The 16,781-nt window shown below is 48.8% G+C and overlaps 1 protein-coding gene across 4 annotated transcripts in view; it reads right to left on the bottom strand.

Moving 5' to 3' along the window:
• LOC139049951 (uncharacterized) overlaps positions 1-16,781 on the bottom strand; it is a 56,103-nt gene that overhangs the window by 20,042 nt on the left and 19,280 nt on the right. For all 4 annotated transcript variants that reach the window (XM_070525875.1, XM_070525876.1, XM_070525874.1 and 1 more), the window contains 3 exons: positions 12,722-12,935; positions 5,636-5,786; positions 780-901 (listed from right to left, as the gene is read on the bottom strand). In XM_070525875.1, coding sequence (XP_070381976.1) covers positions 780-901; positions 5,636-5,786; positions 12,722-12,935 — 487 coding nt within the window. The remainder of the gene's footprint in view (positions 1-779; positions 902-5,635; positions 5,787-12,721; positions 12,936-16,781) is intronic.

The raw sequence follows: 16,781 nt of genomic DNA, 5'->3' as shown, positions 1-16,781 counted from the left end.
GACTGAAAGACTGCAAGGACGAGCCGACGATGGTAGCTCAATTTAGCGCGCGCGAGGAAGGAAAGTTGGGATGAAGGGCACCGTCTTCCGCCGCATGCAATTCACTGGGGGGAGGGGGCGGGGCGTACTGCTCGGCGACGCGTCCTCGTGGCGCAGCCACGCGGTCCCTATCTTGAAAGGGATCTGCATTATGGACAGTTTGCACCAGCGTTGATGGCTTCGCGTGCGCTGTGTTATCGCCGATTAGTTCGCGTTGAAGAGGCAGCACAATTTTCTCGGAGCCGCACTTTCTCACTACACAGTTTATACAGCGAGTGCGCGTGGTCATCGAGTGAGATGTGTTAATGTGTTTGCTCGTGCGCACGGTACACCACGCTTGTTAATTTAGTCAGCGAATGTTTACGAGCTTCCCGGGCCCATAAGATTACTATCCTTAGTTCGCATAGCTGTCACCTAATTTGCTATCCCAATTCGCCTTTCAGGAGAAATTGCGAACTTTTTTTATTGCGGCTTTAATTACCCAAAATTCAACACTGGAGATTCAGTGGTTGTTGCCCCGCAGAGTGTGAGAGTAGGCAAGTGCACGTGAAAGCTATTTATGCTGCAAATACAAGACGGGCTGCACGGTGTAGTTCTGTAGCGTTACATTTTTTAGAAATTTCACTGAAGAAACCGACATTGAAAAATAATTAGAACGAAATGAACACTTGAGCACCTTTGTGGGTGCTCTAAAAGTGAGGGATGAAAAAAAATGGCATCCCCAATCGCTCTATACTCACTTGATAGCGTCGGTAAAAATCTCCTGCAGGATTGCATACGCGTCCTTTTCTCGGTAATTGTATATTCCGAAAGCTAATAACGTTTTTCTCGTCGCATCGTTGCCTTGGACCCCTTTCAGTTTCTGCAAAGAAACGAGTTAGAACGCATAAAAATACAAGATCAACGCATGCGCCATTGAAAATACTAGATAGCGATAACAGGCAAAAAAGAAAAAAAGTAATGATGATCCTTCTTTGCTGCTTTTTATTCTCATGTCTTTCATTCCTACTATCTTGTGTCTTTAGTTTATAGTTTACCTTCACAAAATTTTATTTCCGAGCCATGAATACACTACGAAGAGTATGTACTTTTCCTTGGTCCCCAATCTTATACGTAATATTGCAAGCATGACACTTCACTACAAGCGGGCCAAGCAGACAACAGAAAGCAAAGAACATCACGTACAATTAGATGACCCTAATAGCTAAGGGGATTTGGACACAGGACGCATTGGCGTGGAGAAGGCTGGCTGCACTTAAAATCATGACTCTTGGTGGAATAAAAAAAAAAGAACTGTGATTAGGAGGATCTCTCCACGCTCTGCATCCTCGCTCTTTCGGCAGCTTCACCTCGCAAGAGACACCAGGTCCCGAAGGCTGTTACCCTAGGTTTTCGGAACAAGTGGACCGAAATATCTTGCTTGCACTTTCTTGCTTTGGTTGCTTTGCAGCAAAAGCGCATTCCATATATATGCGACTATTCTGTCGTAATAAGTGGGCTTGAACTTCGACTAACAAGTCCACGAACTCGTTCTTGCGTCGAATAGGCATTTACTACCCCTTCGAGCAGCGCACACGCATCGCATATTGAAGTGATTATGCGCGTTGGATGTTTTCTCCCTCGTTTCTATCCGTTTTCAAAAAGCGATGTTTTTCTTTGCGTACCTCGCCGGTGTTTGGTCCCCCTGACTGCCACCTGGTGGTTCCCTTGCTGAACGGAAACGCCAACCAATCACAGCGGAGTTCGCGCTGCACGCACGCCACTGGGTTCCTTGCAACACCACCAGATGGCGCTAGCCTCCGCGCATCCGAGGCGCCCGTCGTGTGGGGGCAAATAAAAGAGCCGGAAAGCTGTGCATTCACGGATGCACGGTAATGAGAAAGCAAACGCTGCGGGTTGAATGGATTCGAATTGCGCTTCTTAAGTGTGCGCAATGGCCTCTGAAACCACGACGAGTTGAAGGCGTCCGTCGTCCTCGCTAGTAACCTGGGACTCCGCTTAACAAAAGGCCCGCCCTCATGCGTGCGTACGTGCGTGCGTGCGTGCGTGCGTGCGTGAGAGCGTACTCGTGTTTAGATTCTTTATGCACTGACACAAAGCTTCGCTGTATATAGATTTCGGCTCGTTAGATCCGCTGCATCTTTCTTTTGCCGTGAGCGTTGGACTGTGCGCCGTTCATTTCACTTGGCTGTTAGTTCGCCTCGCTATTTGTATTCTTTCGAATGCTGGACGATAATGTGATAACGTAATGCTCATGACCCGACTTCGATGCAGATTGCTCAAGTCGCTCGCTTGCCTCCGTAGCGCGCACTGAGTTTCAACAAAAGCTGCTGACTCTGGACGAGCCTGCACTGTTTTCTAGTGACCAACTCTGCTTGCGGAGCTGTGCTAGACTACTGTATCTTCTGCATCCGTCTATACCTGAAGTGCCCACAGTCTACATTGTGCCAGTGCCACATTGTACGTTGCGCCACATTGTACATCCTGCTTCTTCTTTAGGCAGTGTGTCTCTAGTAGGGAGGACCGCGGCTTTGGCCAGGCATTGCGTCATTTCGGCACGAACCACACCGCGACAACATATGTGGAGAAGTCGCGGTCCCCTAAGCTGGGCCAGTCGTATCGAGTCGGTGCCGTGCCGTTTCTTTCCCTTCTGTGCTCCCCAATGCAGTAGAGCTGTCTGCTCTTGCTGCACGTAGGACTAAATCATCGAAACGCCCTTCCCTCAGCAAAGTCGATGGCGCATGGCTTGCCGAAATCGGCAGCACGGTGCCTTCTCAGTTAGCACTTACCATGTTGATTTATTGGACGCCTCCGCGGCAAGTGAATGAAAGCCACGGCCACTTTCTTTTAACGCATATAGGATCACAGAAACCCTGCATCCTTCTAGAAATGCTGCCAAGAACGAATGGATGCAGAGAATCTACAGGAAACATCTTCAAGAAAAGATGCTCGCGCAGCGCGTAGCCAGTGCGCCCCAGTTGTCCAGATAGGCTTTTGCCCTCGGAGCTGTCAGCATTGATCATCGACTGTATCGTGCCATGGTGTGACGCCGGGTGTCACGTAATTCATCCGGGGGAGATCGCAGCGAGGCTCGCTCGGTGTTATTTTGCTGCAATGTCAATTATACGGAAACTCGTCCAATACTGGAGGTCTCGTCATCATGCGCGCACTAGGTGAAAGATGGCGCACCTCTCCTCCAGACCGGAAGTGGCTGCGCACGGGTGTCTGCGCGACTCAGCACATTACGCGGCTCGCGTGCGTTGTCTCGGAGGTAGTTTGCGGCGGGTGCAAAAGTTAAGGGCGAGCCGAGATGGCTGGCGGCTTCAAGCACGCGGTGTTTTTGCGCACGTTGTCTTGGAGGCCACGTAATATCAAGTTTTGGAGACGAGCCGAATCCAGAGGCAGCCCGAAGCATTCGCTCACCGCTGTCGGCCTCTACTTCAAGCCAGCGCTGTGACAGTGAGTGATCGTGGTCGTCAAGTTAAATGTGTTCGTGTTTGCCAGTAAGTGCGTGAAACCACGCTTCTTAATTTGATTAATAAGCGAAAGTTCGTTTCAATATACGTGGGCGATAAAATTACGAACTTTAGGTCGTTTGTTACCTAAAGAATTGCTATTCATGTCAATGATTAGCTTTCAGGGTGAAGCTGATTTTTTTTCCTCATCAATGCGCCGACGAGATGAATTTGTTCACCCTTGCTCCTACAAACATGCGTATGGTGGCTCCTGATAGTGCCTTCCCTTATAACATTTGCGAACAAATCTTTTACAGGTTTTGTATGGCCACAACATATATAACGGGATGTATCTGTACATAATGTAACACGCAGCGTCTTACTATAATATGCATGTTTGTATAAAAGGTCAAACAGCCTAAATCATTAGTAATAAAATGTCGTCTCAGATAATAGGTGCCTGCAGCGAAAAAAAATCAATAGCTTGTAGTATTTGCAGTATTTAAGAATATTTCGCCCTCTGAAGAGACACTGTAATGGATAAAGAAGTGAGGTCTTGCTTTGTAAGGTAGTTTAACGCGTATTTGCAACTGCAAGTGGGGCAGATGCGTCTTCAAAAGCTACCATGCGCACGAGAAAGTCACCAGCTTTTTCACGTACCGAGAAACGACACAAAAAAATGGTGACGCTGTGGTGACGTCATGTGCACGACGAAATTACGAACTTCATGTCGTTGCCTGATGCATTGATATCAATGTCTGTGATACGATGGCAGAGGAAACGACCAATAACCAAAGTTGAACCGCTAGAGCACCACACAACTCAACAACCTAAAAACAACTGTCCTACGAGCTATCGCCACTCCTGCTTCGCCCTCTATATATATTTCTGTCTCTCTCCATCTGGCCCCATGCAATATTTTTCCGCTCCACTTTGCAACCCTTTGCATTATGTCTACCTAAAACCAGAAAGCACGCCAAACTTAGCGTTCAAAAATTCTATAGAAATTTTACGTAGATTCTACTATAGCCACGCAGTGTCCAGTATACGTGAAGTCACTTTTTCCATAATCCAGTTTTGCTATACCGCACAACTGTACCTCGCCTTCTTGTCCTTGGTGTCTCCGATTTGTTTTCCTTGTTTTTGAGCAAACTCGAACACGTGAGTCTTGAGCAGCCGCGCGGTCTCCTACGCGGCCACCAGCTAGACATATAACGGCCACGAGGATTATCGTACTGGGACACGTGGTCGTCACGTGGATACGCGTGTTCAGTCCCCGGTGGGCACGCATATTAACGCTAGGGGCGCGTAAGATGCGCATGCGCGTGGCACGTACCACATTTACTCGATTCTAAGGCGCACTCTTCTTCAAGAAAAGTCTACAAACTACAAATCACACGTGCGCTGTGTTCGAATACGAAACCCACGCCACAACACCAACATGCTACCCTCAAACTGATTCAAATTTCTGTAATCCAATCCAATCCAGACACAGCTGCAGCTAAGGGAGCTGTGGCAGCTTTGAACGCGCTCGTGAGTTTGTGAGGCTCCCTTGGTGTGCAAGGCGTCTAAGAAATTCGGTACCAGATTCCGCAGGCGGCAACGAAGGTTGTCCTGGGCTCAAGTCATAAAGGTGCCTTTGACAGCGACGACATTCCCACCCGTTTCGCTGCAGACCCACGCAATAAAGTAAGTTTGTCCAAGTGAAAACGAACCGCTCTGCAGAACGAACGATCAACAGCATCCCATTTATATCTGATAAGCATGGGTGTGTGTGGTCCAGCTAAATGCATTGAAAATGTTCTTACTTCTGTTTGTGAGAATGGATGCGCATTGCTACCGAGGGCGCGTAAGACTCGAGTAATTACGGCACGTGGTACCGTGATGCAGTACTGCGCATGGTATTCTTACACCAGGCAGCATTCTTAAACGGCCATAACGCACGGGTGTACTTGGTAAGCATTGTCTTCTTCATGTGCCTTTTATTTTGTCCGGGTGGTGGCCTTTACATATTGGAAGGCCGAGTAAGCTATTCGTATCGTGCAAATAACGTCTGCTTAAACTCTTCCAGAAGAAAGGGCACCGACAAGGGGCACTAGTGCGATATTTCACACGTGGACCAGGAGGAGTGATGCGCTTACTTTGAGAAGTTCTTTTGCTTTGCTGTACATGTTCTTCATCTTCGCCGCTTTCTGCAACAGGTTCAGCACACCATAGTGCTTGATGTTTTTGTTCGCAAGTTCTGTTAGCTTCTTCTCTATCCCTGCGCTGACCCCAGCAGCGGTTGAGTACCTGGGAATGAATGAACGAGGTCGAAGCTCGTACCCTTGTCACGGTGATCTATACAAAGGCGTTTGTTCACTGATGTCCAGCGCGCAAGAAACACGCTAAGACGTGGCACTTCGATCAGATTGTTACGTCACACACTTGTGTCACAAACTACAAAATATATTTCGCAGTGCCTACCTACTAATGTACAGTGACGAGCGAAATGCTGTAGAGACCACGGCATCAAGAGAAAAAAATTGGGTATGGGTTCTATGAAGGACGCGGCTGCAATAGGGTACACGAAACTACTCGTACTTGCTGCTGGGAGTGTATGGGCGCTCGGCTACACAAGCGGCGTAGTCATATGCACAAGTTACGTTCATTCAAGCAGTAGAAACCTTACGTGCCTAATTGCTGTTTCAGTGGGTGAGTGTACGCCTTCCGGTCAAACTTTGCAATCGTGCTCACTTCCTGATCATACTGGGCCCGTTTGTTTTACAAGTTGCGCCAGGATAACGTAACGCTATTACAATCTGTTTTTACTCGAAATTCACCAAGGGCCCTCTGTGGTAGGTGACAACGACTACGCCCAAATGGGCGGGGCGCCCGTCCGCGTGTGCTTGTCCCGAGTCATTCCGACCTGTCACTGAACGCCAATGGCGAAATTGTAATAAAAACTGATTGCGATGGTTTTTAAGTTATTCCGGCCCCGTTTGGGCGCTGGAGGCACCGGAGGCTGCCTAGCGCCTCTCAAGCCAGCCGCCTTACTAGATTGTTGGCTCTCCTGCGCTTGCTTCAGTCTACTGTGATCGCACTCCATAAGGAGACGGTCAGAGTGTCTAAATACCTCTCTGTCTTGCTGCTCGAGTCTCTTCACGCCGTTCTCCATGCTGAACGGACCCGCCGTGGTTGCTCAGTGGCTATGGTGTTGGGCTGCTGAGCACGAGGTCGCGGTATCGAATCCCGGCCACGGCGGCCGCATTTCGATGGGGGCGAAATGCGAAGACACCCGTGTACTTAGATTTAGGTGCACGTTAAAGAATCCCAGGTGGTCGAAATTTACTGAGTCCTCCACTACGGCGTGCCTCATAATCAGAAGGTGGTTTTGGCGCGTAAAACCCCATAATTTCGTTTTTTTTCCATGCTGAACGGAAAGCGACCGCAGACGAGCGAACGTGAAGTGCCACACTTGTAGGCCTTCTCCTGATACGCAGGCACAGGTTTTCGGCTCCATAAATTACACCTATACTATGGTGCAGTGAGCTTCCTCATAACGAGACCACTTCGAGACTGAAATGTACAAATGCAGTGCCGAGCTGAGCCTCTCCGAAAGTCACTCACGAGGCTAACTTCAGTTCCCATTGCGTCACGCGTAGCGATACAGCGGCGGCCATCTGCGCAAGCCACGCATCTAAGATCGAGTATGGCCTTTGGATTTAATTCGGAGGGTTTTACGGTGCCATAACCACGATGTTATTATCAGGGACGACGCACAGGGGAACTCCTGATTAGTTTTGACAAGCAGGGGAACGTTTAACGTGCCCCAATGCACGGGACAGGGGCGTTTTTTGCATTTCGCCTCCACCGAGATGCGGCCACCGCGGACAGGATTTGATCCCGCGACCTCGTGCTTAACAGCGCAACACAATAGCCGCCAAACCGGTGTGGTGGGTCTAATGGTGCAGTGATGTGGCAGCCCATTACCAGCATGTACTTTACGCTATGATACCATAGTTAAGCGCGTGACATGCATTTAATCATTAAAAAGCACACATGCTTAGATCCAGCTAGTGGGCGTCCTACGGACTGATCTTGTAAACGTACTCGCTGCCCATGCGAAGGGGGACTGCCGTGGTCAAAGTTGATCGGCGCGAACTGACATCCCTTTGTCATGCTGCCCGCGTGTCATTATGTCATTTTTATTTATTTATTGATATTTATTTATTGATACTGCAATCCCGGTATCGGGATTATAGCAGGGTGGGAAAAGGAATTAATCACTTTCACAAAAATAGCAAAATATAAACAAAAGAAATAAGGGAATTAAGGGTGCAGGTTGAAGCTCTGCAGCCAGCATCATGAATACATTTAAACAAGATATCAAACAGTAAAAAAGAAAACACACAATAGAACAGTAAAGTGACGAAATGCAGTAACACAGACTAGGCAATATGTTGAGCGAATAATGTCAGTGACGGTTGCAACACTTCGTTGTTAGTGAGGTTATTCCAATCGGTAATAGTTCGTGGAAGAAATGAGTATTTAAAACAGTTATTACGGATGCGAAAAGGAGTTAAAGTTAGTTGATGTCGTTGTCGGGTCGCATACCCAGACGAAAAATGAACTAAATGGGTGAGTTCGGTTCTGTAGTGTCCTTTAATGAATTGGTACATGAATTTAAGTCTTGCAGAACGATATCGCTCATTCATTGTCGGCAGACCAGCTTTGATTAAAAGATGTGTTATTGATGTACGTCGGTAATTATTATATATGTACCGAGCAGCCCTCCTTTGAACCCTCTCTACTTTGTTTATGTTAGTCTTAGTGAATGGGTCCCAAATGATAGCAGCATAATCTAAGGTAGGCAAGACAATACATCTGTAAGCAAGTAGGCGGACAGATGGAGTGGATAACCGCAATGCCCGTCTTAAGAAAAACAATTTACGAAAAGCGTTACACGTTATGAAATCAATATGTTTGTTCCAGCTGAGATTGTTAGTGACCCATAGCCCTAGATATTTGTATTCTGTTACTTCTGCAAGTGTCACATCATTAATACTGTAATCAAACGGTAAGGCATTCTTTTTGTGAGTAATCCTCATCAATACAGTTTTTTCAAAATTAATGGACATTTGCCATGATTCACACCATGCAGAAACTTTTTGCAACGCGCTATTTAGTAGTATTTGGTCTGAGACACTTCTTACTTCTGTATAAATGACACAATCATCAGCGTCAGGCCTAATTTTCACAGGAATGTTAGACACAATATCATTAATATATATCAAAAACAATAGAGGCCCAAGAACAGAGCCCTGAGGGACGCCAGAGTGAACTGTAAGTTTGTCAGAACAAATATTGTTAAAAACAACGAATTGTTCCCTGTTTAAAAGGTAGGCTGAAATCCACTTTACTAATTGTTTGTTATGAAGTATTGTGTCTAACTTATAAATTAACTTTTCGTGAGTGACCCTGTCAAAAGCTTTCGAGAAATCCATAAATATGGCGTCAATCTGTGTTCCATTGTTAATTGAAGAGGAAAAATCATGTATAGTTTCTGCTAGCTGTGTACAAGTTGAGTAACCCCTCCTGAATCCATGCTGATATTTAGTAAAGAAATTGTTAGCTTCGAGGAAGTTTGATATGTGATTGTGAATTATGTGTTCAAGTAGTTTACAAGCAGTCGATTTTAGCGAAATTGGGCGGTAGTTCTTGATCAATTGCTTGTCTCCACTTTTGTGAAGCGGTTTCACTCTGGCAGTCCCCCAGTCTGTTGGGATTTGACTTTCACACAAGGACCTTGTAAATAAAACAAACAAACATTTAGATGTCCATTGTGCATATCTTTTCAAAAAGGCATTAGGTATATTGTCAGGTCCAGGTGATTTCTTCACCTCAAGGTTAAGCAGCATACTTAAGATACCGTGCTCACTAATGACAAGATCCTCCAGAGGTGGTAGTGAGGCTTCAAATTTTGGAAAGATGTTATTGTCGTTAGTAAATACGGATTTAAAATGTTCATTGAAGGCATTAGGAACCTGCTTGCCGAACACGGGGGCGCCAGAACTGAGCAAGCGTGAAATTCCTGCGAGAAATTGCCCACCTGTACAAACGTCATTCGTTTGTACGACTCCTGACGAGCACAGGTTTGAGTTTGAGGTATTACACCCAGTATGACTCGGCGAGCCCTCGCAAAACGCGATCACTGCCGTTAGGGTCGACAGCCACGGGTACTGCCGAGCTATACCCATGCGAACGCCGAGGCTAAATTTAGCGCCGCTAGGTAAGGCACTACTTAGTTCCTGGGGCGGCCCAACCGGTTCGATAGTGCGAGAAATTTTTTTAATAGTATTAGGATGGGACTCCCCAAAGCGAGAGCCGCAAAAATGTTCGTTTAAGTCTCCTTTATTTTTCAGCTTATGATAACCAGGTGAGCATTGGGGGTCTCGTCATAATTGCGTCCTCCACATTACATATCTGGCAGCAGATACCATGTTTGTGAGGTCCACGGGTGTCTCCCCAGGACAGACTTACTTTCTTGCCAAGGACCATGTCGGAACGGATTTTTTTTTCTCTCTTTTGTTCCAGCAGACGTTGTGATGGCAACTCTGTTGAGTTATAGCGTAGCGTACGCTACAGTTGCATACGCTATACGCTGTAGCCCAGCGTACTCTAAACAGCGCACGTTTATTGCACATTTAAGTTGGCCTGCTAGGTCTTCCGATTTCAGAGGCCATATGGCATCGTTGTGGCTACCTGCCGACTTCACCGATAAGTGCCGCTAACATCTCGAACATTTCTTTCGTTAGGCTTCGGCTCGTTCGAAACGAGAAGCAATCGCGAAAACAACCCAAGCGGCCTGAGGCTAAGCGAAAGCCGTTTGCACAGTCATTTGCAACAAAGTGGATTTTACAAAAACAACGACAAATTCAATTCGAAGCGGGCAGCCAGGACCGCCGCCATGTTTTGGTGCTGCTATGCTGGGTGACCAAGATTCGAAACCACCATCAGTCAAGTAAACCTTCTTTTATAGTGAAGCTGTATATGGCTTGCCATTTCGCCCGTCCGTCTGTCGCCTGTACGCCGAAAAACGCCCCCTGCGCAACCCCATGCCCATGAGCGAAAAAGAAAAGAAAAGAGAAAGCGAGGCGCGCAATTGGCTGCGCTAGTAGTGACGTCGTTGCTCTCCGTCGCGGCCGAGCGCGTGCGCAGCAGTTTCTCTCCGGATCCGAAATGGGTAGGCCACGCCCCATACGTACTCCTGAGGAGCAGGCAGTTTTCGATCAGCAACGCCGCAAGCATAACCGGGAAAGAGCTCGTCTACCCCATGCCGGGCACAAGAAGCAGCTCGTGCAGCCGAGCGCAAGCAGCAACTGCGTACCGAGGATCCGGCAGCCTAAGAAGCCGTCGTTTAATGAACCGTCGGGATTAACCCAGTGGTAAACAACGGGGTCGCACGTGTCAGCTTCCCTTGTTGACCATCTGTATGGAGTGTTTAGGCGTTGTTATGTTTTATTTTATTTTATTGTTTTTATGTATGAGCTGGTGGGCTAGACAGCAGCAGCCCTCCGCAGACGTGGTCGGGAAAGTCCGGGAAAGTTGGCGAAGAAACCTCGCTTTAAAAAAAAGATGTAGTGTTAGCCACGTTGTGTAACCGCCTGTGAATTGGTGACTATTTCTGCCAACCAAACGCGCATGGCATGAAAAGCTGCGCGCGTTTTCTTTGTTTCCTCCTAACCGATGCAATAGTCACTAGCTGCCCGCGAGGCATACTGCTCAGTACAGGCACAACCAGCGACCTTGAAAACGCAATGAAACAAATTTTGTAAATCTCACCTGTACTTAGACCGCAAGGTTCCACTGCGAAGCACGCGATTAAAAGATTATTTTATGGAGTGGAACGCTATATGAGCCTTGTACGGTGTTTTGGCGCACGATAGAGAACTCCTTGTGGCAACTCCAAGAGCCACTCACTATAGCTTCGATCAGCCCATGCGTTACTCAGCTTTTTTTTTAAGTACCGCTTGACATTTTATTAAGTTGATGTTGACTATTTATTGCACTCGCTTGAACTTTGCTTGGAGTCTAAGTGAGCTGGGAAGCAACCCTCATCGGCCAGTCAGCGCAGCTAAATATTTTCATTGAATATGCAAAATTCGCACATCATAGTCAACAACCATAGAACATTCCACGCAGCCTAACCTAGGTTGGGCGAGGGGCGTTTGCCTTAAGGCGGTTGTCAAATGATATGTACTGCTTAAAGGCAAACTGCAGCAAAATTTCACTTTGGCTGCACTGCTAATAATAGAATAGTGCACTTGTCTAGTGTGCACTGAAGCAATCGTTGCAAAGCTGCAGGGCCGATAACTGCCAAACTTTCATATTAGCAGAATTTATATAGTTCCTAAACTGAGCGCACGTGTTGGTTGGCGGTTGGCGATTATACTCGCGGCGTTGCTGATTGAAAACTGCCTGCTCCTCAGGAGTACGTATAAGGCATGGCCTGCCCATTTCGGAGCCGGAGAGAAACTGCTGCGCGCGCGCTCGGCTGCGACGGAGAGCAACGACGTCACTACTAGCGCAGCCAATTGCGCGCCTCTCTTTCTGTTTTCTTCCATTTTTTTCGCTCATGGGCATGGGGTTGCGCGGAGGGCAGGGGGGGGGGGGGGGGGGCTGAAGATTTGCTACGGCGTTGGCGATCGGGACAATAGCGAATGAACTTTTCAATTTAGTTGTACATCCTTCGGCAGTAGTATACCGCTGTCGAAGACGTTGGTAAGTTTTGAAAAGATCCCGAGTACGCGCGCTATAGGGATAAGCACGGCATCACGCGCCGACTTTCGGAGCGAAGGCTTCGAGGTACACTGCCGGCAACCACTCGCGGCCGTCTGAGTAACAATTACGCCGGTGAAACAGGTCTTCGCGAATGGTGAAATGGTGAGCTTGACGACGCAGCGCGCGAGTTGTTCGGTCGCGTTGAATCGCAGAGAAAGTCTACAAGAGCGGCAATCCAGTGGTCCCTAGCTGTTCGGCTATCGAGAGCGCTTCGCAACGCATCCGCTCGTATTCACAATTCGGGCGTATACTTTAGAGGCTCATTTATATCTGCATTGCCCGAAATTGAGATTCTCACGGGGCACAAATTTTGCTGGAGCTACTAGCCTCCAACAGCTGCACTGCTACGCTTGGCCGGAACACATCGATTAAAGGAGGTTTGTTTGGCTAGATGAATCACCAACCGGATATCGAAGCCGATGCCACCGGAAGTACGACTGCGGCTCGGCATCTCATTCTGGAACGTCGCCCAGCTTTCAGGGACCAGGGCAGCGTGCAGGGTGTCGCGAGCCATTATGACGTCGCTGTAGTAGACGTAATGGCACAGGCCGTCCGTCGGGATCATGCTGGGGTAGATCGCGTAGGCACCCACCGTGCAGACGAGCTCGTTGACCGAGACTGCAAAGAAGATTTACGCGAACGGGGTTAAAGCTATCTAACGTGTTTCATCTGAATTCAACGATCATTAACGCTAACTGCTAACACCAGCAGCCATGATCGCAAGGCTAATTTCCGAGTGGTGAATTGAAAAAGAAAAAAAGAATTTTTCACTTTTCGAGATTTCTGCTAGTGTCCGAGCGGAGAGCGCGCGGAGCACTTTTCTTCAGTCAAGATGTTGTACCATTTTATCTAGTTGCGCATCGAAAGTGCACCTGCGTTGTCGTTGCGCGAATTGTGAGCTACTAGCACAGACGCGGCATGTTACTGTTGACGGCGTGAAACGTGGCTTCCGAGCGGCGAGCGCTGTCTTTGCAGCGCCTGTCACCGGATCTCTGAGGCCGTTGGTCAAATCGCGAGCTTTAGGCTGAGGGCGAGGCGCAGTGGTTGAATCCTCGCGCTCTCCGCTGGTCCCGTCACTGCGGCGTAGGGACGTGCGCAGTCGGCGGCCACGTGACCGTGACGCCGGCAGCGTGCCCATCAGGTGCACGTGCCCGAACCACGGCAGCGCAGGCACCGCACAGGCCAACAGAGGGAAACCATCCAGGGCTAGTTCACTGGTGATTTCGATCTGCTGCAGCAGGCTGTCGAACGGCTTTGGAGACCGTTCTCGATACGGCAGTTAAGCCGAAGCCTTGCCCTCCTGCTTTCCAAAGTCGGGGACAATGGAGCCGCTGAACCTTGACCTGGAATTTCCTCCATGTCAGCCAATCGCTCGACGCGTCGGGGCTGTTTAAGCACACGGTTCACACGTGCTTAGTCTGGTAGGCGCTCAAAGCCGCATCATCGAGGAGCAGCGTATCGAGAACGGCTTTGAAGACCGTTCTCTACACGGCAGTTAAGACGAAGCATTGCCCTCTTGCTATCCATAGTCGGGGACAATGGAGCCGCCGAACCTTGGCCTGGAGTTTCTTCCAGGTCAGCCAATCGCTCGACGCGTCGGGGCTGTTTAAGCACACGGTTCACACGTGCTTAGTCTGGTAGGCACTCAAAGCCGCATCATCGAGGAGCAGCCATTCCCTGTCAAAAGCGTCCCGGATATCTTCAACCCTGAAAGCCCGTGTTCGAATATCTCCGTGCAAGAACATTTTTTTTTTTTTCAATATTGGACGTCATGGGACAAAAGCGCCAAGATGATCTCAACATGCTTATCCGCTTCAGTTACAATCTTTTTAACGCAGAAACCATGTCCTCCTCCGCTGCTGCGTTGGAACCTGTAACTACCCTGTCCGGCAGGCACGTGTGACTTTGGATGCCCTCGATTGGTAATTGCCGCTTGGATAAGAAAAATTACTATCGTTGTTTTAACGATGGTACGGAGCATACAGGCTTGCAGAAAGAAGACAGAGACAACGTTATGCAAAGGAACAGCGTATAAATAAACCAAAAGATGAGGATGAACACGACGCATGCGCTATAACGAAAAGAAATGGTTACAATAACAGCAAATGAACGGGCGCACGGCATCTAGTATACGCCATCTGAGCGCCATCCTTGTTTGTAGGCACACATGCGTCCTGTTTGGAATAAATAAAGTGCTGAAGTATGTGTCACGTGTGTAGTTCTTCCTCAGTCAATGATTCATTGGCGCTATTCCCTGTGCCCCAATATGCAGCATCAACCAAGCTGACTTTCTCCTAATCTCGCGGGAATATGCCGACCACGTTTAGCCCTACGAAAGTGAGGGGTACAAAGATAAGTTTACAGAGCCGCGTAGGTGGTTTTACGAGCTTTAAGTGCAAAAGGTGCGCTTTCAAGCTCACCAGCGCCGGACATACAGCTATGACAGCAGTACATGTGAGACCCATGTGATCCGACGGTGCCAACAAGGTTCCGCGGCATTGATTTCGAACAGGAGGACGATGTGTTGTCTATCGAAAAAAAAAAAGGAAAACACGTTCGCTGCCGTGTAAAGGCGGTTCATTTGTGGGCCCCGCATGCGAAACGGCGGTTTAGCAGAGAACAACGCACCTCGCGCGTTTTTTGATCACGCCTAATATTTACGCACTGTGATTACTAGCTAGGTGCCAGTTAGTAACAACGCATCGACATATTAGAAAGCGAACTAACGAAGGACTCACTGTCCGGCAACTTCGCCTTATGAAACCCGCAGGGTCTGCCTATAAAGCAGACGTTCTGTAGTCGGCTCCCATCAACAAGGTAGTTGCTTCGTCCACCTTCAGTTCCTTTTCGCGTATCGCTTCCACACAATTAAAAACAAGATTATCCTTTGCCTCCGTTGGCGTCGTTATCTATTGGCGTAATACACTCTAAGGAACATGGAGGGGGTAAGCGAGAGTGACTGCACAGTTATTCCTAAAGGAGGGCGCTTTCGTCCAATGAAGGACTAACTAAGTGCACGAGTATGCGTATCGGGCGCACATGTGGGAACGTAAGTGTTTTTTAGTTCCTTGCCGGAAAGGCAGCAGCGGGACGATGAAGGGCAACAGTTAGTCCCCATGCACCCGCTTATTTTTCCCTCGTGTCGTCGAGTGAAGCGACGAAAGCGGTAGTGCCTCTTAGCGTGAGCCAAACGCCCTTTCGGATTAACTACACGCAAGGCAGTACTCTCCCTCTTCGATAGAAAATTTTCATGGAACCTAAAGGCTGAACGTGGCGCGCTATGCCCCTCAAGTGCAAGCTATAAATAGAGGATACGCATTAGACGCGCAAGACATTTCCATAGACTGGCTCTCCGACATGGACAGGCTCGGCGTCAACCTTAGTGAAGCGATGTGTCGGGAAAACAAGCACATGCTAAACGACACAGAAATTTGTCTGTCACTTCCCGTGCACCCATTGGGCCACACGTATACATGTTATGTGTTCCAGGTTTGTTCGTGCCAAAAAAAAAATCCGGCATATTTCTCATTTCCATTCGCATACGATTACAAGTGCACGCAAAGCTAGACTCTCCCGCTTTGCATGCACAAAGTGCCGAATCTCTGTGGTATTGCCGCACCTGCACGTGGCTGCTTAACATATTCGCTACCTCTATGGTGTCGTTTCAACCTATACAGTTGCCACGGGGTAGTGGTTAGCGTGTCTGGCTCGTGAAGACGCGAGTTCGAATCCAAGTCTGGAGGTTGCTTTCTTTTATGCGAAGCATATGACTAGAGCTCAACCCAGCTCCTCAGGCGCGGCGGTGTCACCTTCAATACCACGTGACACCGTGACGTCACGACAGAGGAGAAACGGGGCTCCAACTCACGCCGTCGCTCGCGGCGACGCCTTCAAGGCTGACCACGTGACACCGTGACGTCACGACACAGAAGAAACGGGGCTCCAACTCGCGCCGTCGCTCGCGGCGGTATATAAGCACCTGCGCTTGCCTCTGCTAGACACTCACGAGGTGAGATGCCTCCTGGAGACAGAGCTGCTCGTTGGAATGAGAAGCGAAGGTTGCGGCGTGCTACAGAGACTGTTTCTAGGTGGCTTTGGCTCAACTCTTGCAAGATGGGCTGGGTGGGAATCGAACCAGGGTCTCCGGAGTGTGAGACGGAGACGCTACCACTGAGCCACGAGTACGATGCTTCAAAGCGGTACAAAAGCGCGTCTAGTGAATGCGGTGTTGCCTTAGAAACGAGCTGTTTCTAAGGCTCAGGCGTGCGTCGCTTGCTCAGGCGCACATTTCGTTGCCGCGCCGAACGCTGCGTTGCTCGACGCTCACCGCGTCCCATGCGGGGCGCGTAGTCGCTGCGCCGTAGCCCATTGTCTTACACCCCTTGGCGGGTCGACGGGAACGCTGTCGCGTTCCACTCTTGAAGGCGAAGCAGAGTAACGCATGAGTTGTTTCTTCGTCTAGCC

The sequence above is a fragment of the Dermacentor albipictus genome, chromosome 9, assembly GCF_038994185.2.
Source record: "Dermacentor albipictus isolate Rhodes 1998 colony chromosome 9, USDA_Dalb.pri_finalv2, whole genome shotgun sequence".
NCBI lineage: Eukaryota > Metazoa > Arthropoda > Arachnida > Ixodida > Ixodidae > Dermacentor > Dermacentor albipictus.
This window is presented reverse-complemented; position numbering and strand designations above follow the sequence as displayed.